Source organism: Pithys albifrons, chromosome 6, assembly GCF_047495875.1.
Source record: "Pithys albifrons albifrons isolate INPA30051 chromosome 6, PitAlb_v1, whole genome shotgun sequence".
Lineage (NCBI taxonomy): Eukaryota > Metazoa > Chordata > Aves > Passeriformes > Thamnophilidae > Pithys > Pithys albifrons.
The window spans coordinates 1,266,055-1,289,662 of record NC_092463.1 but is presented as its reverse complement, the minus strand read 5'-3'; the positions used below and the strand labels follow the sequence as shown (position 1 = coordinate 1,289,662).

General features: G+C 54.8%; 2 protein-coding genes across 7 annotated transcripts in view; one reads left to right on the top strand and one right to left on the bottom strand.

Moving 5' to 3' along the window:
• Positions 1-23,608, bottom strand: part of FANCM (FA complementation group M) — a 69,188-nt gene that overhangs the window by 45,134 nt on the left and 446 nt on the right. For 4 of the 6 annotated variants that reach the window (XM_071557150.1, XM_071557152.1, XM_071557154.1 and 1 more), the window contains exons 1-4: positions 22,933-23,510; positions 19,233-19,405; positions 17,125-17,202; positions 16,322-16,480 (exon numbers count right to left, since the gene is read on the bottom strand). In XM_071557150.1, coding sequence (XP_071413251.1) covers positions 16,322-16,480; positions 17,125-17,202; positions 19,233-19,405; positions 22,933-23,356 — 834 coding nt within the window. In that variant the 5' untranslated portion in view covers positions 23,357-23,510. Of the gene's footprint in view, positions 1-16,321; positions 16,481-17,124; positions 17,203-19,232; positions 19,406-22,932; positions 23,511-23,608 lie in introns of those variants that run through there. The other 2 variants (XM_071557151.1, XM_071557156.1) reach the window with 2 other exon arrangements.
• On the top strand, positions 291-14,621 carry LOC139672706 (heme-binding protein 2-like). Its single transcript, XM_071557149.1, has 5 exons — positions 291-578; positions 5,343-5,434; positions 6,867-7,008; positions 9,302-9,485; positions 10,042-14,621. The coding sequence occupies exons 1-5, from the start codon at positions 362-364 to the stop codon at positions 10,211-10,213; spliced, it is 807 nt and encodes a 268-aa protein (XP_071413250.1). The 5' UTR covers positions 291-361; the 3' UTR covers positions 10,214-14,621.

Genomic DNA, 23,608 nt, shown 5'->3' with positions numbered 1-23,608 from the left:
AGGGCGCTCCCATAAAGCGGGGTGGGCTGGCAGCAGTGCCCCCGCCCCCAAATCCCTGGGCAGGGCGCTCCCATAAAGAGGGGTGGGCTGGCAGCGGTGCCCCCACCCCCAAATCCCTGGGCAGGGCACTCCCATAAAGCGGGGCTGGCAGTGGTGCCCCCGTCCCCAAATCCCCGGGCAGGGCGCTCCCATAAAGCGGGGCAGGCTGGCAGCGGTGCCCCCGACCCCAAATCCCTGGGCGGGGCGGTCCCATAAAGAGGGGCGGGCAGGGGCGGTGCCACCGCCCCCAAATCCCCGATAAAGCGTGCCCGGCCGGCGGCGGTGCCATCGGGCGGTGCCATCGGGCGGTGCCATCGCAGCGATGGAGACGGGCGGGTGCCGCATGGGCGGCGGGGGGCCCGCGGCGATCACGCTGGAGGAGCTGGCCGGGCTGGAGGAGAGCCCCGACTCGGCGTACCACAGCCACGGCAGCTCCCTGGAGGAGGAGGCGGCCGAGCGCATGGACGACGAGGAACAGGAGCGGCTGCTGAGCTACTGGCAGAGCGTGGGCCGGGGGCACCAGGTGGACGTGCCCCGAGGTAAGGCCGAATAAGCCGCTTGCGGGCTGCGGGGAGGGGGGTCCGGCTGCTCCGGCACCGGGATGCGGGAGAGCCCCCCCGGGAGCGGAGCTGTCCCCGGGTGAGCCCCCCCGGGAGCGGAGCTGTCCCCGGGTGAGCCCCCTCGGGAGAGCCCCCCCGGGAGCGGAGCTGTCCCCGGGTGAGCCCCCCCGGGAGCGGAGTTGTCCCCGGGTGAGCCCCCCCGGGAGAGCCCCCCCGGGAGCGGAGCTGTCCCCGGGCGAGCCCCCCCCGGGAGCGGAGCTGTCCCCGGGCGAGCCCCCCCCGGGAGCGGAGCTGTCCCCGGGCGAGCCCCCCCCGGGAGCGGAGCTGTCCCCGGGCGAGCCCCCCCCGGGAGCGGAGCTGTCCCCGGGCGAGCCCCCCCCGGGAGCGGAGCTGTCCCCGGGCGAGCCCCCCCCGGGAGCGGAGCTGTCCCCGGGCCAGCCCCCCCGGGAGCGGAGCTGTCCCCGGGAGAGCCCCCCCGGGAGCGGAGCTGTCCCCGGGAGCGGAGCTGTCCCCGGGCGAGCCCCCCCCGGGAGCGGAGCTGTCCCCGGGAGAGCCCCCCCGGGAGCGGAGCTGTCCCCGGGAGAGCCCCCCCGGGAGCGGAGCTGTCCCCGGGCGAGCCCCCCCCGGGAGCGGAGCTGTCCCCGGGCGAGCCCCCCCCGGGAGCGGAGCTGTCCCCGGGAGAGCCCCCCCGGGAGCGGAGCTGTCCCGTGTCCCCGGCACGGCTGTCCCTGCGGGACGGGTTGGGGGTGCAGAGACAGCACAGGGCATGGCAGTAACACCCATCAAAGTTCTGTATCTCGGGGACACCCAAAGTCTGCGTCTAAAAAAGCCAAAGCATCGCATGGGGTGATACAGAAGTTTCCACAGCTTAAAGCAGCTGTGGCAGCACTGGGGTCACCTTTTCATACTGAAAAGGATCAACGTGAGTTTGAGTATTCATTAAATATGAAAGTATTCTCTAGAATATCTCCTGTATCCATCTGAAAGGTCAGTTCTTTAAAGAAGAATGGTTGTATTTAAGACGGCACAGAGTAAACAAGTAAAAGGATGAACTTCCCTCTTTGACAGTGAGTCTCCCAGGCTTATCTTAGTCAGAAATTGCTTATTTTCGATTTTTAAAAGGACTGGAGAATCTGAAATACTGTAACGAGTCAGGTAACTCAAAGCAAGCAGCACAGAGGCACTGCAAACTCAGCCCAACCAGAAGCTGTCACTGCTCAGAGCAGCAGAGATCTGCACAGCTCTGCTCTCCAGGTAACCCCCTTCCCAGAGCTGGGAACCAGCAGAGCCTTGAACACGCTGCTCTGGACACCACCAAAATGAAATTACTGTCCTTTAAAACCTCTTTCTATATTCCAGTGCAGCAAAGAGACTCCAAGCTCCTTTTCAAGCCATACCTTGAAGTCTCATCTTAACTCTGTAATGCTTTAACAATGAAAACTAAGGTGCTAAAAGAAGGCTAAGATCAGTCTGGACACACTTCTCTGCCTTGCCTTGTTCTCAGTGCCATCCCACAGCCTCAATGCCCACCCAGCAGCCCCAGGATTTCCCCTGGAATCTGAAGGCACCATTACCAGGGGGCTCCCTATGAACACACCCCAGGGCAGCCTGGACAGCTGGATGCCAAAGGGAGGGCTCCTCTGGAGGAGCTGTGAGCAGTACAAAACAAACCTTTCTGCAAATTACTGTTGTTCTGACACACAGTGAAACCCAGCACTGAAATTCCTGAGGCAGGATACAAAGCCCAGGGAATGCATCAGAAGCAGCGTCATTTCAGTTACTGTGTTACAGAAGGGCTGCTGTGTGACACCAAGTGTATGGAACAAAAAATGGTACAGAATAACAGATCTTTCCTGGGCTCCTGTCCAGAGCAACCCAGGTGAATTTATGGGAGGAGAAATGCCCTATGGGTGGGAGAGGCCACCTCTCTGGGCTCTGCTCTATGGGGACCAGGGACAGCACACAGGGATGGCTGGAGCTGTGCCAGGGCAGGGACAGGGCACAGGGAATGGCTGGAGCTGTGCCAGGGCAGGGACAGCACCCAGGGAATGGAGCTGTGCCAGGGCAGGGACAACACCCAGGGAAGGGCTGGAGCTGTGCCAGGGCAGGGACAGGGCACAGGGAATGGCTGGAGCTGTGCCAGGGCAGGGACAGCACCCAGGTCATGGCTGAAGCTGTGCCAGGGCAGGGACAGCACCCACGGAAGGGCTGGAGCTGTGCCAGGGCAGGGACAACACCCAGGGAAGGGCTGGAGCTGGGCCAGGGCAGGGACAGCACCCAGGGAATGGCTGGAGCTGTGCCAGGGCAAGGACAGGGCACAGGGAAGGGCTGGAGCTGGGCCAGGGCAGGGACAGCACCCAGGGAATGGCTGGAGCTGTGCCAGGGCAGGGACAGGGCACAGGGAAGGGCTGGAGCTGTGCCAGGGCAGGGACAGGGCACAGGGAAGGGCTGGAGCTGTGCCAGGGCAGGGACAGCACCCAGGGAATGGAGCTGTGCCAGGGCAGGGACAGGGCACAGGGAAGGGCTGGAGCTGTGCCAGGGCAAGGACAGGGCGCAGGGAAGGGCTGGAGCTGTGCCAGGGCAGGGACAGGGCACAGGGAAGGGCTGGAGCTGTGCCAGGGCAGGGACAACACCCAGGGAATGGAGCTGTGCCAGAGCAGGAACAGCACCCAGGGAATGGCTGGAGCTGTGCCAGGGCAGGGACAGGGCACAGGGAATGGCTGGAGCTGTGCCAGGGCAGGGACAGGGCACAGGGAATGGCTGGAGCTGTGCCAGGGCAGGGACAGGGCACAGGGAATGGCTGGAGCTGTGCCAGGGCAGGGACAGCACCCAGGGAATGGCTGGAGCTGTGCCAGGGCAGGGTCAGGTGGGATCTCAGGGAAAGGTCCTTCCCCCAGAGGGTGGTGGGCACTGCCCAGGCTCCCCAGGGCAGTGGGCACAGCCCCAAGGCTGCCAGAGCTGCAGGAGGGTCTGGACAATGGGGCAGGGACAGGGTGGGATTGTTGGGGTGTCTGTGCAGGGCCAGGGGCTGGATGGATGGTCCCTGTGGGTCGCTGAAGCCATGACTAAAGAAAACACACCTTTCCTTGCCCCAGTGCCCCAGGCCAGGCTGGCCCTGTGCAGGTGGAGCACTCCAGCCCCGGCCAGTGGGAGTCACAGACTGAAGGAAAAAACTCCCAAAAGGACTTTAATTAGTTGTAATCCCTATTCTGTGCATTAACACGGAAGAGAAAAATATAAATTCCCCCATTTATCAATAAAGTGATCTAAAACCACAGTTAACTTTTCTAGAGTCCTGAAATGTTTCCTAATTCTTGGAAAATTCAGTGCTGAAGGTTAATCCACTTTTACTTTTCTCTCAGTCACCAAAGAGATCAATTTTATATAACAGTTATTAGTTACATTTTAAATGTTTGTCAATTACATATTTTTAAAATTGTTTAAATATAGTGTAGCTTCCTCACCTTTATTTTCCCCTCCCCTTTGTTTAAGGATCTTTGCTGTTCCAAATAGACTTAGAGATAAAGCCCTGCACTGGGAGCCCAGAGAGGGAGGTTGGATTCCCAGCTCAGCCACAGATTTACCGAGTGACCTCGGCCAAGTTAATTCTCCTGCATCTTAATTCTCCTCTTCCCTCAAACATGGGTAATACTCTCCCACCCCACCATCCTGCCTTTTCCACTTAAGACACCCAGGAAAAGAGGACCTGCAGTTGGAGCTCATCCTTTTCCTGTGTCTGACACGCACCATGAGGCAGCAGGGCAGGAAATCACACCCAGGCTGTCAAACACTGCACATAGAACTGACCTCCTGCTCCTCCATCAGAGGACACAAATGCCTTTGTCACTTCAGCTTGGGAAGGCAAGGGACCAGCTATGCTGGAAGAGAGGCCTCCCATTCCTAAGACCAACCTTATATCCACAGTTTCCAAGCCAGTGTGTGAGGGATCAACTCCTGAGCAGAATTTATTTATGAACTTCAGCCAGAATGGATGTCAGGGCAAACACAGTTACAAATGCACCTAATCCAAACATACTGGAATGGCAGAACTGTAGGAGAACATCAGTTCTGGAAAATGCCAGTATTATTTATCAAAGTGTCACATATTTGCTCCTTTTATCCATCTGAGCTGGGCTGGAAACAGCAACACCACAGGCCTTGCACTCAGTGTGTGTCCTGACTAATAATGCACTGAAATGGAGAGAGATCAAATAGATATAGTTTACTTTTTTTAAGTACTACTACTAAAATATCTTTTTTATCTATATAGAGAGAAAACAGATAGATATAAACAATAAATAGAGAAATACCAACCTCTAAAGTAAAACCTTATGCATTTGATCAAAGCATCACAGCATTAAACACCTTTAGGAAATGAGTTTCCTCAGCAGTATCTCCCCGAGCCGTGAACAGGAGCACCAACCCAACTGACCTCCTGTGGATACACAGCAGTGCAGCACCAAGGGAGCTGCTGGAACTGGGAATGGCCCCTGCACAGAGCCAGAAATCTGGGCTTTCCATGGACACTTGGGGAACTGAAGACAGGAGGAGTGGGAAACCTGTTCCTAAGGGTACAGAGGCAGAAGTCAGGGAACCTTTCCTAAGTTTTTGCCCTCCCTAGTGAAGAGCAAACCAAACTAGTTACAAAGCCCCCAGCGCCCAAATAAGAGAAGGAATCAGCACATTCCAGTCTTATTTTTGCATCTTCCAGTCTCAAGTGGGAACTGTGTCCTTGTGTTGCAGACATGGCAGAGCCCATCCAGCAGCTGACCAGGAATAACAATCCCCAGGAGAGACAGCCCATCCCGTTCACGCTGATCCAGCGCAAGGAGAAGGTACGGGGGCCTGGCACTGCTGCCCAGCTGAGCTGGCAATGGGGGCCTGGCACTGCTGCCCAGCTGAGCTGGCAATGGGGGCCTGGCACTGCTGAACTGGCAATGGGGGCCTGGCACTGCTGCCCAGCTGAGCTGGCAATGGGGGCCTGGCACCGCTGAGCTGGCAATGGGGGCCTGGCACCGCTGAGCTGGCAATGGGGGCCTGGCACTGCTGCCCAGCTGAGCTGGCAACGGGGCCTGGCACTGCTGCCCAGCTGAGCTGGTAACGGGGCCTGGCACTGCTGCCCAGCTGAGCTGGTAATGGGGGCCTGGCACTGCTGCCCAGCTGAGCTGGCAATGGGGGCCTGGCACTGCTGCCCAGCTGAGCTGGCAATGGGGGCCTGGCACTGCTGAGCTGGCAATGGGGCCTGGCACTGCTGCCCAGCTGAGCTGGTAATGGGGGCCTGGCACTGCTGAGCTGGCAGTGGGGGCCTGGCACTGCTGCCCAGCTGAGCTGGTCACAGGGGCCCAGCATTGCTGCCCAGCTGAGCTGGTCACAGGGGCCCAGCACTGCTGCCTCACTGCTGGGAAATCCTGTGAGCTGTTCAGGGTGTAACATCCCAAGTGCAAAGCACTGTCACTGTTCAATCTGTACAGCCCACCCCTTAACAAGGGCCAGTTTTCTGGCACCCTGTCAGGAAAGCCAGAAGACAGCCAAGTGTTACAGCCTTGGTGACATTTTATAATTAATTTAACGCAAACACATCCAATTTTGACATTTGAAATAAAATGCCCACTTTCCTTCACTTAAATTGGTGCATTTGCTTCTTTCCACAGTTGAGTTAATAAAACTTTAGCAAAGAGTACTTGAAAGAGATGAATAGCTGAATTTAAATCCTGTATCATGGTTTGTTACCAAACAGACCAGCAACTGCAACCCATGTAATCCTATGGATGGAGGCAAACTGCTTCCAGCTCAGGAGATGTGCAAACAAGTGTCTAACCTTAAATAACTAACCAAGAAAACCTCTCCTAACCATCTATGAAAATGTTTTGTCACATTTCATCTAAATACCAATTCACATTTACAAATACCATACTTGGAGTGTTTCACCTGAACAGCTGGGACTCCTCACTGTTTATGTTGTCATTAAAAGCAGTTTCTCAGTACAGCTGCAGCTACAAAGTCAGGCTGTTCAGTGGTAATTACAAAATGCAATCCAAAAGATGACAGTTTGTTATTTAAAAGGAGAACCCCTAGAAATCACTCGTGGTGCAAGATCAGCAGCACATTCCCTGTGGGTTTAGCTGAGGAGGGAAGGCAGTTCATGTCCCCTTGAAGCCCATGTCACTGACAGTTCTCAGGAGCTGCAGTCACTGTTGTGCTGGGGCTGTGTGTGCCTGTGTGGGGCGTGAGCTGCTGAGTGACCCTGTGACCCCCCTGTGTTGGCAGCTGGGGGACCTGCTCTACGAGAAGCGGCAGTACGGGAAGGCCAAGTGGGCCTGCATAACGATGCAGGAGAAGCAGTACGAGCAGAGCAGCTGCCTGGGCTTCATGAAGCTCATGAGGTACATCTGCGAGCAGAACTCCTCAGGTAATGCCACCTCAGTCCCACAGGGAGGGAGAACGTCCTATTTCAGCACTGACTCCTCCTAGTTTCCCTAACTATGCTTTTATGAGCTTTGCCCAAATCCACCACCCTGGCTCTAGGGACAATTTTCCATAACCCAGCCTTTCCAGAAGGATCCCAGAGTGGTTTGGGTGGGGAGGGACCTCAGAGCCCACCCAGTGCCACCCCTGCCATGGGTAGGGACACCTCCCACCAGCCCAGGTTGCTCCAAGCCCTGTCCAACCTGGCCTGGGACACTCCCAGGGCTGGGGCAGCCACAGCTGCTCTGGGCACCTGTGCCAGGGCCTGCCCACCCTCCCAGACACCAATTCCTGCCCAATATCCCACCTAGTAATAATAATAATAACAACAATCACAACAACCACAACCACCACAACAACAACCACCACCACAACAACCACCACCACAACAAGCACCACCACAACAAGCACCACCACAACCACCACCACCACAACCACCACCACCACAACCACCAAAATAACAACCACCACAATAACAACAACCACAATAACAACAACCACAATAACAACAACCACAATAACAACAACCACAATAACAACAACCACAATAACAACAACAATAACAACAACAACAATAACAACAACAGCAACAAGAACATGGGCTGTTTTTGTAGGCTGTCAGTTATAAATTTGGCGTTTGCAGCAGAGTTTTAGTGGTTTAATTTTCACAGCAGCTCTAAAGTCACCTGTTCAGAGTGTAATGCCAAAAGGCATCACAGTGTTTTGCCTCCTTCCTTTTAGTCCATGATATTAAATTGGGGATGTCTCAGTGGACACCTAAAATTTGTGGTTGCTGCGTATTTTTCAGAAAGATGATCCAGTTCTGACTCAGGTCCACCATGTCCTTGAGAGCTGCTGTCTGCCTGGAAACTGTACACCTCTTTTCACTCCAATATAATCTGGTTTCCACTTCCAGACATCAGTTCTCATATTTTTCTCATCCTCTGGATGATCACAACGTTTTACTGTGCCCAGTGTTTTGTGCTCTAACAGTCCCTGTGCTGTAATCAAGTCAATCCTTCGTTGTCTTTCCAAGAAACTAAAAACATTGATCACAAAAGCTTTTCCTTCATCTGGTATTTTCCTCACTCTAAAGTTTCACGTGGTTATGAAGCAACCTCAGCTCCAGAACTGCAGTTTTGTTTTCAGCCTGTGCACAAAGCTCCCTGCCAGCCATCACTGCCTGGGGCACAGAGCAAACAGTGCCCTTTCCTCAGTGCAAACACTGCAGTGTCTGTGACAACAGCAAACCCTCGGGGGATTCACAACACAGACCTTTCCTTGCCTGCATTTTTTGTTTCCCAATATTTAAAGCACGACACAAGGTCAGTATAAAGAGAACCCTTTCAAGAGGTGGAAAGGACTTAAGGCAAACTCCTGGCCCTACACAGAGACAGGAGAGCCCACCAAATATTGCATTGGACACATGTACAAATATTTGCACACGTTGGGTATATATATATATACACACACACACAGACACACAGAGAAACAAACAAGCCATAGTCAAATTACAGAATCCTGGAATGGTTTGGGGGACCTCAAAGCCCACCCAGTGCCACCCCTGCCATGGGCAGGGACACCTCCCACCAGCCCAGGCTGCTCCAAGCCCTGTCCAGCCTGGCCTGGGACACTCCCAGGGATGGGGCAGCCACAGCTGCTCTGGGCACCTGTGCCAGGGCCTGCCCACCCTCCCAGACACCAATTCCTTCCCAATATCCCACCCAGCCCTGCCCTCTGGCACTGGGAAGCCATTCCCTGTGTCCTGTCCCTCCATCCCTTGTCCCCAGTCCCTCTCCAGCTCTCCTGGAGCCCCTTCAGGCCCTGCCAGGGGCTCTCAGGTGTCCTTGGAGCCTTCTCTTCTCCAGGTGAGCCCCCCAGCTCTCCCAGCCTGGCTTCAGAGCAGACGGATCCAGTCCTGGAGCATCTCCATGATTGGGTTGGAAGGGACCTCAGAGCCCCCCCAGTGCCACCCCTGCCATGGGCAGGGACACCTCCCACCAGCCCAGGCTGCTCCAAGCCCTGTCCAACCTGGCCTGGGACACTCCCAGGGCTGGGGCAGCCACAGCTGCTCTGGGCACCTGTGCCAGGGCCTCACTGCTACTTCCAGCCTGGCATGCACAGCCCCACTGTCCCAAACATCCTCTGAGTACCTCCATGGTACTCCTTCACAGGACTGGGTCTGAGCACAGTGTGTAACCCTCCCCTTGTGTTCCCCACCCCTCCCGTGCCCCCAGGGCTGTACCTGGGGATCACCATCCCCATCGTGACCATCGTGCACACCGACGAGGCGCAGTCGGCCATGACCCCGGCGGTGACAGTCGCCTACTACCTGCCCGAGGTGCTGCAGGACGAGCCGCCCCACCCCCTGGACTCTGACATCACCATCGAGGAGTGGCCTCCCACCATCGTCTACAGCAGGTGAGGGGAGGCAGCTGGCCTGGCACACCGGGAAAGCTGCACTTCTCAGTCTAAATGTCTTCTACATCAGTTTGTAAAAGGTGATAAACGGCAAAACTTGACTTGTAGGAATTGTAAAAACTGCCTGGAAATAACGGTTACCAATTTATATCAGGGAAAGGTCCTTCCCCCAGAGGGTGGTGGGCACTGCCCAGGCTCCCCAGGGAAGTGGGCACAGCCCCAGGGCTGCCAGAGTTCCAGGAGGGTTTGGACAATGGGACAGGGACAGGGTGGGATTGTTGGGGTGTCTGTGCAGGGCCAGGGGTTGGGCTGGGTGGTCCCTGGGGGTCCCTTCCAGCTCAGGACATTCCATGATTGTATGAATCCCTTGGTAAAATGATGCATCTGTAAATGTGTGATAAAACACCATCAGACCTGCTGTGTGCTCAGGAAAAAGCATCCAACATGGCACGGAATGTTCCAAGATAAAACTGTTGAACATCTATCACAGTATCAACCAAACACTCTGGAAAACCTGGATTTTGGAAAGGAGCTGATGTGAAGTTGCTTGTTGCAGGAGCTTCCACGGGATCACCAACGAAGACTCGATCATGAGGGAGATCGGTGTGCTGGCGGCACTGCTGGAGAGCCCCGAGCTGTGCCTGCAGGACACGTTCATCATCGCCGGCTACACCAACCCCGCCGCCGCCAACCGCCACAACGAGATCTGGTTCCTGCAGCGGCCCTGAGCCCGCCGCGCCCGCACCGCTCACAGGTGAACACCGAGAGCAGGAGGGGCCCCCGGCCCCCTTGGGAAGGCACCAACCCCCAGCTCACACCCCAAACACAGCCAGTCCCCTGAGCCCGCCGCGCCCGCACCGCTCACAGGTGAACACCGAGAGCAGGAGGGGCCCCCGGCCCCCTTGGGAAGGCACCAACCCCCAGCTCACATCATGCCCCAAACACAGCCAGTCCCCTGAGCCCGCCGCGCCCGCACCGCTCACAGGTGAACACCGAGAGCAGGAGGGGCCCCCGGCCCCCTTGGGAAGGCACCAACCCCCAGCTCACACCCCAAACACAGCCAGTCCCCTGAGCCCGCCGCGCCCGCACCGCTCACAGGTGAACACGGAGAGCACGAGGGGCCCCCGGCCCCCTTGGGAAGGCACCAACCCCCAGCTCACATCATGCCCCAAACACAGCCAGTCCCCTGAGCCCGCCGCGCCCGCACCGCTCACAGGTGAACACCGAGAGCAGGAGGGGCCCCCGGCCCCCTTGGGAAGGCACCAACCCCCAGCTCATGTCATGCCCCAAACACAGCCAGTCCCCTGAGCCCGCCGCGCCCGCACCGCTCACAGGTGAACACCGAGAGCAGGAGGGGCCCCCGGCCCCCTTGGGAAGGCACCAACCCCCAGCTCACACCCCAAACACAGCCAGTCCCCTGAGCCCGCCGCGCCCGCACCGCTCACAGGTGAACACCGAGAGCAGGAGGGGCCCTGGGCCCCCTTGGGAAGGCACCAACCCCCAGCTCACACCATGCCCCAAACACAGCCAGTCCCCTGTGGCAACCCGGACCATTTCTACACAATTGTAACAGAGGCTTTTAGCACTTTAACAGTTAGTTCGCCTTATCTTTTGTTTAAAAGTTGAGGCAGGCAGAGACCTCTCTCCTTGTCCACTCCCTGCCATCCCTGGCCTGCCTGAGGCGTGGGATGGTCCCTGGGGAGATCCCGGAGCTCCTCTCTGGGCACCTGGTGTGCACACAGACCCACCGGGGCCCGCAGGGGGACACACCAAACCCACCTCACACGGGCAGAGAAAGAATGTCTGGGTCTCAGTTCCTGAAGAGACCCACCAGATTCACCCAAGGAGTACGAGCAGGCTAATGCTGACTGCAGTAAATGTCCTCATCCATGACAGATTCCTATGGCTTACCTCAGAAAGCTCCCAACCAAAGCACTTCTAGTCTGGAGAAGAGACCAAAAAAGGCACAGTCCTGATGCTCACTGCAGTTTTGATTGCAAAAGTTACACTCCCAGGAATGCCATGACTATCTCTGGCATTCCTAAATAGCCACTGTTTATTTTTAACTCCAGTTTTCTGAACACTTTATTCTCACAACTCTGCTGGATGTTAAAACACTGCAGTGATTTATTCAGTCCCTCTGCCACACCAATAATGCCATCAATGACATAAATATTCACAAAATCATGGAAAAGACTCTCAGCTAGAGGTGACCTGTGGCTGTCACCTCCACTGAAAAGGGCCAGGCAGAGCTGGATTTGAGCAGCTCCAGGGGTGGGGAGTGCACAGCCCCTCTGGGCCCTGCCCAGGGCTTGACCACCCTCACTGTGAGAGGTTTTCCTCCCTAATATGCAGTTTCTGGCTTGTTTTGCCCTTCACCCATGAGATAATGGGGCAGCTCCAGCCTGGCAGAGGGCTGAGAGCAGCACTCACAGTTTCACACAGTCCAACAGCACCTACTGCACTTTACAATTGGGGAAGCAAAGAGTTGTGCTCTCAAAAATCCCTCCTTAATGTCTCCCTGTGCTGATATAAAGGTAGAGTTTATTCTTAATAGAAGTAAAAGTCTTTTTATATAAACTTCACTCAGTACATCACCAGCACTATTTACTGATTGCAGGATTTAGAGTTTAAGCAGAGCTTTTGTGCTCCTTATCACAACATACAGACCAGCAGCCAGAGCCAGTGGCTGCCAACTCCCAGCAGAGTGAAAACACTCCCAACAAGGATTTGTGGAGCACTCCTGGAAGGGCTTGAAGGCCCCTGGTCCCAGAGGGCTCTGCACAGCACTGGCTTTCAGCTTAACCCCCATCCTCTCCCTGAGCAGCAGGATCAGAGTGGGACAGGTGCCCTCTGGTGATTGCTGGGCATGGAGATTCCTTGGGACACAGCAAGGTGGGGGCAGAAATTGGAAAAGAACATGAAAACAAGGAGGAAAAACCCCTCAGTTTTAATGCAAACAAATGAATAGTCCTCATGGGGAGGAAAAAAACCCCAAACCAACAAAAATGCAATAAAGGATCACAGCCTGGGAAAAAAAATTTAAAAATGCCAGCCAGTATTAAACTAAAAGCTCTTAGTTAGAGGAAAACAATAAAAAGGTTTTAAAAATTAAGTTGAATAGAGGGCTGAAGGAAGTAATAAGTAAAAGATTTTGTCCTCGTTCCCTCTGCCCCCCAAGATTTTTACAAGAGCAAATAAAAACAATTTTCACCTTTGACAATAATTTATGGCAAATTAAAGGTCCTTCTGCAATCTGATTGCTTTTGCCAGTTAGAGAAATTATCCCAGTGCTTTTGGCACAACAGGTGCTGAACAGTCCCTGGAAGCAGTGGAATCCTCCCACCATGAAGCACCAACTGGTCTGGACAAAGTTTACATTTCAAACCCGTCTGGCAAAAGAGCCTTTGCTGTGTGTGCTGTCCCTCCCCATGGCAGCCCCAGCCCTGCTGTGACAGCCCCTCGTGGGGACTGTTCTGGAGCCACCCTGTTCCCTCCCCATGGCAGCCCCAGCCCTGCTGTGACAGCCACTCGTGGGGACTGTTCTGGAGCCACCCTGTTCCCTCCCAATGGCAGCCACTCGTGGGGACTGTTCTGGAGCCACCCTGTTCCCTCCCCATGGCAGACCCAGCCCTGCTGTGACAGCCACTCGTGGGGACTGTTCTAGAGCCACCCTGTTCCCTCCCTGAGGCAGCCCCAGCCCTGCTGTGACAGCCACTCGTGGGGACTGTTCTAGAGCCACCCTGTTCCCTCCCCGTGGCAGCCCCAGCCCTGCTGTGGCTCAGCCACTCGTGGGGACTGTTCTAGAGCCACTCCATTCCCTCCCCATGGCAGCCCCAGCCCTGCTGTGACAGCCACTCATGGGGACTGTTCTAGAGCCACCCTGTTCCCTCCCCAAGGCAGCCCCAGCCCTGCAGTGGCTCAGCCACTCGTGGGGACTGTTCTAGAGCCACTCCATTCCCTCCCCAAGGCAGCCACTCGTGGGGACTGTTCTAAAGCCACCCTGTTCCCTCCCCATGGCAGCCACTCGTGGGGACTGTTCTAGAGCCACCCTGTTCCCTCCCTGAGGCAGCCCCAGCCCTGCTGTGACTCAGCCACTCGTGGGGACTGTTCTGGAGCCACTCCATTCCCTCCCCATGGCAGACCCAGCCCTGCTGTGACTCAGCCACTCGTGGGGACTGTTCTGGAGCCAACCTGTTCCCTCCCTGAGGCAGCCCCAGCCCTGCTGTGACAGCCACTCATGGGGACTGTTCTAGAGCCACCCTGTTCCCTCCCTGAGGCAGCCCCAGCCCTGCTGTGACTCAGCCACTCGTGGGGACTGTTCTGGAGCCAACCTGTTCCCTCCCCAAGGCAGCCACTCGTGGGGACTGTTCTAAAGCCACCCTGTTCCCTCCCCATGGCAGTCCCAGCCCTGCTGTGGCTCAGCCCCTCATGGGGACTGTTCTAGAGCCACCCCATTCCCTCTCCAAGGCAGTCCCAGTCCTGCTGTGACAGCCCCAGGCCCACCCCTTTCCCAGGACAGGGGCAGAGCTGACTGTGCTGATTCCCCTCCTGCAGCCCAGCCTTCCCTGGTGTTTGTGTCACACTGTGAACCCCCAGATAGTATTTATTTATTCTGAGCTATGTTAGATGGCTTCTGCTGCTGAGAAAAAACTGTTTGACCTCCAGTTTGAAGATACACTTTATGGCTGTGGAACATGTACAATGTCTGTAACTGGCCCTCAGAGCACAGGGACCAAGAATTCCAGCCTTTAACTGGCACACAACAATCTTCACTTGGTTGTTACACCAGTGAATGCCAAGCAAACTCCAATGACTCAGATTTGAAGACATCATGTCAAGCATGATGACCTAGGAATAGGTATTTAATATCCATCCCTGGCTCTCCTTTGGGAGCCATTCATGGTTTCCATTCTTAATCTAAGCCATTAGATTCCCACTGTCCAAAGGAGGTAAGAAAACAGCATTCACCCCTATGTCTGGAAGAGTAAATGATGTAGCCTTAACAGAGAAGTGTTGTCCTGCATACTGTGTATTTCCCAAACAAGCATTAGTGCCTATCAAGTTTATTCCAGCTGTTGTGATACTCAGGGCCTTGCTCATTGTATGTAACACATATAAACAGGTTTTCTGGCATTGCTGGCTGTGCTGTTTTACTCTGTCCTCCATCCTCACTGAAACCTTGTCAAGGGTTGGATTTGACAGAGTCTTTTCCAACCCAATCCATTCTGTGATTCTATGGATGTGGCACTGAGTGAGAATCCACCATGCCTTGATCCAACCCTACTGTGATCACCAGTGGGGCCAGGGGCAGAGAATCCACCTCCAGGGACACAGAATCCACCTCCAGGGGCACAGAATCCACCATGCCTTGATCCAACCCTACTGTGATCACCAGCGGGGCCAGGGGCACAGAATCCACCTCCAGGGGCACAGAATCCACCTCCAGGGGCACAGAATCCACCATGTCTTGATCCAACCCTACTGTGATCACCAGGGGGGCCAGGGACAGAGAATCTACCTCCAGGGGCAGAGAATCCACCATGTCTTGATCCAACCCTACTGTGATCACCAGCAGGCCCAGGGACTGAGAATCCACCTCCAGGGACACAGAATCCACCATGCCTTGATCCAACCCTACTGTGATCACCAGCGGGGCCAGGGACTGAGAATCCACCTCCAGGGGCACAGAATCCACCTCCAGGGGCACAGAATCCACCTCCAGGGGCACAGAATCCACCATGCCTTGATCCAACCCTACTGTGATCACCAGCCCAGGGCACTCCGTGCCCTGGGCTGGTGATCACAGTGGGGTTGGATCAAGGGTTGAACTTGCTGATCTCTGAGGTCTTTCCCAACCCAATCCATTCTATGATTCTAAGGCTTGACTTTTCCACCCTCTGCCTTGCCACAAACTGTGTTTTCTAAGGAAATCAGCAGCAATTCAAATGCAAATACCAGATCTAAGAAAGGAAACAGTAACCACTGAAGCCACAGCTCCAACTCAGCAAGGTGTGTGCAACCAGACAAATGCAAAACCATCTCTGAGGGTTCTCTTAAAGCAAATGAGTGGAACATCCTCATTTAAATACACTCTCAGGTCACTGGTTTGAAAACAGTGATGTATTTACAGGTTTGCCTTCCAGGGTTCTTCACAGAACCACACCAAAACCATTACAGTTTAAGCAGAACCACACTCTGAGGCCAACAGTCTGAGATTAAATTAATTAATCCAGGTTTTTTCACACCTGTTAGCAAAGAGGACCCATCCTGAACTCTTCATAGTGGTGTCTCATGTAACACCATTTGTCCACAATACCTCAGTGGGAAGACACAGAGCATGAAGTGACTGACCAGCCAACAGTTCTGGCCCCTCAAAATGCCTCCTGCATTTGAACACCACATATCAGTATAAAAAGGCTCTCAGAGTAATTAAAAAGTCAATCAATAAAATAAAGAAATAATTACAGATGAGTCAAAGCTCTAAAGAACATTCTTAATCAAAGAAAATGAGAAAATTCTCCAGTCCACACAGAGATTTCATAAGGCATTCTCAACCTCTTAACACTAATTAATTTCAGCCAAGAAGAGACTCTCAGTTTAGTGTCAGTTTTGCAAAGACTCCTGAGAAAGGATGAGAAAATGAACTCCATTCTGTTTCTCACCTGAGCATTTTAAGTCACTGCAAGGCCACAGGTGGAGCTGAGACCTTGTTTTCTCTTTGCCTCATGCTCCAAGACAGAACTACCTGCACAGGGAAGTGCTGCCTCTGTGGGCAGAGACATTAATGCACGTCCTGTCCCTGCCCACTGAGAGCCCAGACAGGCACCACTCACCTGGATGTAGGTGTTCTGAATTCCCACCAGCTCCTCCCCAAGAGGAACCACGATCTTCTCCACCTGTCTCTCGTGGGAATAAGGCTGGATTTCTGGGGAATCCTCGGCACACACCTCGATGTGAGAGATCAGCAGGTTGGAGATCACCTGCTGCACAGCCTGTCAGGGAGGACACAGGGGAAAGTTACTGTTTCCATGTTTTAGTAGGGCTTGGATAAATTGTAGGGAAAAGACACCCACGACTTAGGATGGAAAATGAAAGACTCTCCACTCAGAGGCCTCAAGCAACACAGGGAGTTCATGAACACACAGAGTCTGTTATGGCACAGGGGCTGGAGGACAGAATGCCCCCCTTGGCTTCAGCTGCACCACAGAATTCCTGAGGAGAAGCCACCCGGAGCCAGGAGCTCAGACTGACCCTGGGCATCCCTCTGCCTTGGGCTGAAAACCTGAGCCTGTTAGAAAGGTCAGGACAGGGAATCATGGAATGGGTTGGGCTGGAAGGGACATTACAGCCCATCCATGGGCAGGGACACCTCCCACCAGCCCAGGCTGCTCCAAGCCCTGTCCAACCTGGCCTGGGACACTCCCAGGGTTGGGGCAGCCACAGCTTCTCTGGGCACCTGTGCCAGGGCCTGCCCACCCTCCCAAATAAATAACATGGAATCTATGGCATGGAAAAGACACACATAACAAGCAATGGGCTGCAAAGCCCTCCAGTCTGGTGTGGAATCCCACCAGAGCTGTGTGCTCTGGTACCAAAGATGCTTTCACCAAACTCCAGCAGTGCAGCCCTGGCTCACCTTGGCATCGCTGCCCGGCGTGGCACTCAGCGCCAGCACCCGGAACTGGGCCGTGTACTTGCTCAGCTCCCTCACTACCTGCCAACAGAAACGGTCTGTTAATGCCTCTAAAGGAGATTATTTCCTTACACAAACTACATCAGGGAAAATGCCCACTAAGAAGGAAAGGCTTAACAAAAAACTCTTAAAATATTCAGCCAGAAAATCATGGAATGGCTTGGGTTGGAAGGGATGATAAAGACAAGCCCATCCCACCCCTGCAATGGGCAGGGACACCTCCCACCAGCCCAGGCTGCTCCAAGCCCTGTCCAACCTGGCCTGGGACACTCCCAGGGCTGGGGCAGCCACAGCTTCTCTGGGCACCTGTGCCAGGGCCTGCCCACCCTCCCAGACACCAATTCCTTCCCAATATCCCACCTGTCCCTGCCCTCTGGCAGTGGGAAGCCATTCCCTGTGTCCTGTCCCTGCTTTGGTTATTCCACAGAATCCCAGAATGGTTTGGGTTGGAAGGACCTTAAGGATCATTCAGGGCCACTCCCCATGGGCAGGGACACCTCCCACCAGCCCAGGGTGCTCCAAGCCCTGTCCAGCCTGGCCTGGGACACTCCCAGGATGGGGCAGACTGGAAGTGCACCAAGAACAGCCTTGGTAAATTTTGAAATGTTTTCTCCCTTGATTTAACAACAAGATTAACAGCACCCTTGCTCAGGAGAGCTGCCAAAAATATGTCTGAAGAACAACTCTAAAAAAAGTCAATGACGGACAACTAGTGCCATGAAATCTGAACTCCACAGATATCCAGGCAATTTCTCCAGTATATAAAATTAACCTTTTAGGTCACTTATTCCTATTAGGAGACTAAACCCACAACAATGCAAGAAAATCAACACAAACCTCAATTTTAAAGAGAAAACTCGACACGATTTCACTCAATTAAAGAATGTTACAAAGAAAGCCCACACTTGTTTTTTTAATTGCCTCAGTTCAAAGGATATTTTGCAACAAAAATTACAACTTAATACAGACATTAAAAAAAATCTTACAGGTATTACTGCGTTGGTGAGGCCACACCTTGAGTGTTGTGTTCAGTTCTGGGCCCCTCAGTTGAGGCAAGAGATTGAGGGGCTGGAGCGGGGCCAGAGAAGAGCAACGAGGCTGGAGAAGGGACTGGAGGTGGCACTGAGTGTCCTCTGAAACACCTCCAGGGACAGAGAATCCACCATGTCTTGATCCAACCCCACTGGGATCACCAGCCCAGGGCACAGAGTGCCAGAGGGATCCCAGTGGGGTTGGATCAAGGGTTGGACTTGATGATCTCAGAGGTCTCTTCCAACCCAAGTGAGAAGAGCAACGAGGCTGGAGAAGGGACTGGAGCACAAGTGCTGTGGGGAGAGGCTGAGGGAGCTGGGGGTGTTCAGCCTGGAGAAGAGGAGGTTCAGAGGTGACCTCAGCACTGTCTGGAACTGCCTGAAGGGAAGTTCTGGCCAGGTGGGGGTTGGTCTCTTCTCCCAGGCACTCAGCAATAGGACAAGGGGGCACGATGGGCTCAAGCTCTGCCAGGGGAAATTGAAGTTGGAGAGCAGAAAAAAATCCTTCCCAGAGAGAGTGCTCAGGGATTGGAATGGGCTGCCCAGAGAGGGGGTGGATTCCCCATCCCTGGAGGTTTTTCAGCTGAGCTTGGCCATGGCACTGAGTGCCATGATCTGGTAGAGGGACTGGAGTTGGACCAAGGGTTGGACTTGATGATCTCAGAGGGCTTTTCCAACCCAATCCATTCTGTGGATGTGGCACTGAGTGAGAATCCACCATGTCTTGATCCAACCCCACTGTGATCACCAGCCCAGGGCACGGAGTGCCCTGGGCTGGTGATCACAGTGGGGTTGGATCAAGGGTTGAACTTGATGACCTCGGAGGTATTTTCCAACCCAATCCATTCTATGATTCTGCTTAAAAACAAGGCAGTGACAACACAGAGGAATGTTTATCTCTTAACTTAAGGACTCCAAGGACAATCCTCCCACAGCAGGGACAGTGAGACTTTGTGGAGATCCTGTGGGTGATCTTAGGAGAGGGGTTTGCAGTTCTGAGAGCAGAGCCTGCAGCAGTACCTGGCAGTAGGCGTGGTTCCCGAGGGCTTTGTGGGCCTCGTCAATAACCAAACATTTGACCTCCACGGCGGGGCAGGTCCCACGGGAAAGGTCATTGACCATTATCTGAGGCGTGAGGAAAAGGACTCTCCTGGTGCTCCACAGCTCCTGCCGGCCCAGGGCGTGGGTTCCTCCTGCAGAGGGAGAGACAACACCGGGGGCTGCTGGGCTGGGAACAAAGCACAGCCTGGGGCCTGAGGGACAGCAGGAGGCAACAGGGCTGGTGGACACATGGAATCAGGGAATGGGGAGGTTGGAGAGACCCCAAAGCCCACCCAGTGCCACCCCTGCCATGGGCAGGGACACCTCCCACCAGCCCAGGCTGCTCCAAGCCCTGTCCAGCCTGGCCTGGGACACTCCCAGGGATGGGGCAGCCACAGCTTCTCTGGGCACCTGTGCCAGGGCCTGTCCACCCTCCCAGACACCAATTCCTTCCCAATATCCCACCTGTCCCTGCCCTCTGGCAGTGGGAAGCCATTCCCTGTGTCCTGTCCCTCCATCCCTTGTCCCCAGTCCCTCTCCAGCTCTCCTGGAGTCCCTTCAGGCCCTGCCAGGGGCTCTCAGGTGTCCCTGGAGCCTTCTCTGCTCCAGGTGACCCCCCCAGCTCTCCCAGCCTGGCTCCAGCCCTGGAGCATCTCCATGATTGAGTTGGAGGGCCCTCAAAGCCCCCCCAGTGCCACCCCTGCCATGGGCAGGGACACCTCCCACCAGCCCAGGCTGCTCCAAGCCCTGTCCAACCTGGCCTGGGACACTCCCAGGGCTGGGGCAGCCACAGCTTCTCTGGGCACCTGTGCCAGGGCCTGCCCACCCTCACTGGATACAACAACTGGGAAGAATTTATTCCATTAAAACACTAAATCCAGAACCATGGAAACCAAGGCTGGGAAGCTCAGGGTGCCCCATTCCAGCCTCAAACCTCAGCTGTGGGAATGTGGCTGAGAACAGCTGAAGGATTTGGTTACTGAGGTTATTCCTGCAGTGAGTGATAAACTGGAGGTGTGGGAGTGTGGAAACACTTTATAGAAAGGGGGGAAAAGGGAAAGATGGAAAGGGGGAACACGGAAGGGAGGGGGAAGGGAAACGGGGGTGGCAGGAAAGTAAAAAAGAGAGGGAAAAGGGGAGGGGGGAAATAAAGAAAATAAAGGAAAAAAGAGCCATTTGGCTGAAGCTCCCTGCAGAGGGCACGGTGTGTGCAGACACCCCCAGGGAAGCTGAGAAACCTCAGGATGAAGAACTGCTTATAGACAGTTTATCTTAGAGCAACAAAGGTGTTTATTACGGTGCCAGGAGCCAGCCAGCTCTCCCTGGGCACACCAGCCCCACTTGGGGATACAAAGCAAGCCATTTGATACGTCCTGGTTACAACATTGAATTAGACATATTAACGAGCTCTTTACTTTTCTGTGTTTGCTGAACTAGATGCTTGAAGTGTACAAAGCCCTGGCCCTAAGCCCCCTGTATCTGGTTTAAACACCCGAGTAATGTGAGTCATAGCCCAGTGGGCTCTTGTACATACTCCATAATGTTTTCTATAATGAGAAGACTTTGGTCCAGTAACCAAAACAGAGCAAGTTCTTAACTGGTGTTTCTAAAATGTATTTCCAGCAAAACAGGCAGGACAAATATTAGGCTTATTACCCCCGTCTAACTCAGCAGAGTGAGGAGCATCAACCCGCCCATGGCCAGCTCAGCCTGTACCTCGCTTGTTACCAACAGGACTCCGCCCTTTGCCCACCTGGGGAGAGCCCTTCCCAAATCTCCCTTCACCAACTCCGGCCAAACCCACATTTATCCCCCCTTTACACAGGTGACCCGGGCCTAACAAAGCCAAGCTTTAACCCTCCCCACAGCTCTTTATTCCCCCCTTAGTGTGTATAGGTGACCTGGGCCTAACAAAAGCAAACTTTAACCCTCCCCACAGCTCTTAATTCCCGTCAGTGTGTACAGGTGACCTGGGCCTAACAAAGCCAAGCTTTAACCCTCCTGAAAGCTATTTCCCCTCAGCATGTACAGGTGACCCAGGCCTAGCAAAGCCAAGCCCACAGCTCTTTATTCCCCCCCAGTCTGTACAGGTGACCTGGGCCTAGCAAAGCCAAGCTTTAACCCTCCCGAAAGCTCTCTATTTCCCTTCAGCATGTACAGATGACCCAGACCTAGCAAAGCCAAGCCCACAGCTCGTTATTCCCCCCAGGGTGTACAGGTGACCTGGGCATAACAAAGCCAAGCTTTAACCCTCCCCACAGCTCTTTATTCCCCCCCAGTGTGTACAGGTGACCTGGGCCTAACAAAGCCAAGCTTTAACCCTCCCCACAGCTCTTTATTCCCCCCTTAGCGTGTACAGGTGACCTGGGCCTAACAAAGCCAAGCTTTAACCCTCCCCACAGCTCTTTATTCATCCCCAGTGTGTACAGGTGACCCGGGCCTAACAAAGCCAAGCTTTAACCCTCCCCACAGCTCTTTATTTATCCCCAGTCTGTACAGGTGACCCGGGCCTAACAAAGCCAAGCTTTAACCCTCCCCACAGCTCTTTATTCCCCCCTTAGCGTGTACAGGTGACCTGGGCCTAACAAAGCCAAGCTTTAACCCTCCCCACAGCTCTTTATTCCCCGTCAGTGTGTACAGGTGACCCGGGCCTAACAAAGCCAAGCTTTAACCCTCCCCACAGCTCTTTATTTATCCCCAGTCTGTACAGGTGACCCGGGCCTAACAAAGCCAAGCTTTAACCCTCCCCACAGCTCTTTATTCATCCCCACTGTGTACAGGTGACCTGGGCCTAACAAAGCCAAGCTTTAACCCTCCCCACAGCTCTTTATTCATCCCCACTGTGTACAGGTGACCTGGGCCTAACAAAGCCAAGCTTTAACCCTCCCCACAGCTCTTTATTCATCCCCAGTGTGTACAGGTGACCTGGGCCTAACAAAGCCAAGCTTTAACCCTCCCCACAGCTCTTAATTCCCCGTCAGTGTGTACAGGTGACCTGGGCCTAACAAAGCCAAGCTTTAACCCTCCCGAAAGCTATTTCCCCTCAGCATGTACAGATGACCCAGACCTAGCAAAGCCAAGCCCACAGCTCCTTATTCCCCCCAGTGTGTACAGGTGACCTGGGCCTAACAAAGCCAAGCTTTAACCCTCCCCACAGCTCTTTATTCCCCCCCAGTGTGTACAGGTGACCTGGGCCTAACAAAGCCAAGCTTTAACCCTCCCCACAGCTCTTTATTCCCCCCTTAGCGTGTACAGGTGACCTGGGCCTAACAAAGCCAAGCTTTAACCCTCCCCACAGCTCTTTATTCCCCCCTTAGCGTGTACAGGTGACCTGGGCCTAACAAAGCCAAGCTTTAACCCTCCCCACAGCTCTTTATTCCCCCTCAGTGTGTACAGGGCCATGGACTTAAGAGTTGAACTCGATGATCCCTGTGGGTCCCTTTCAACTCAGAATAGTCTGTGAACTATGAAGTGACCCGGGCCCAGCAAAGCCAAGCTTTAACCCTCCCCACAGCTCTTTATTCCCCGTCAGTGTGTACAGGTGACCTGGGCCTAACAAAGCCAAGCTTTAACCCTCCCCTCAGCTCTTTATTCATCCCCAGTGTGTACAGGTGACCCGGGCCTAACAAAGCCAAGCTTTAACCCTCCCCTCAGCTCTTTATTCCCCCTCAGCGCGTACCTGTCAGCTCGGCCATGTCCCGTGCTGGGATCCCCATGACTCGGGCACAGGCCTCCATCTGTTGCGCCACCAGCGGCTTGGTCGGGGCAAGGAACAGCACCTTGCCGGAGGGGAACCACCGGTAGAAATTATACATAACCACAGCGGCCACAAAAGTCTTGCCCAGCCCCGTGGGCAGGCACACCAGGGTGTTGGCCAGCAGCGCCGCGCCCGCCATGCGCTCCTGGTAGGGCCGCACCGGCAGGTTGGTGGGGTAGATCCAGATGGATCCCGCCGCCTCGCTGAAACCCTCCACGGGGATGGGATCCGCTGCCGCAGCCGCTGCCAGCAGCAGCTCATCATCGCTGTCATCACCGGGAGGTTTCTTCTCGCTGCGAGGCGCCCGCCACACCTGAGGCAGAGTGCGCTGCCGCCCGCCGCTCATCCTCCCTCGGCCGCCATTTCATGGCCGCTTGAAACACGCGCTGCCAACGCCGCCGAGGAAAAAAGGGAGGGACAAACCTTCTGTCGGACCTCCCCTTCTCCCTCGGAGGGTTCCTGGCACGCCCTTTCCCTCTCAGGAAAATCCCGCAGCCCATCTAAGGCGGTGCCATTTTGTCCCTCCCTCAGGGAGGCGGCGCCATTTTGTCCCTCCCTCAGGGAGGCGTCGCCATTTTGTCCCTCCCTCAGGGAGGCG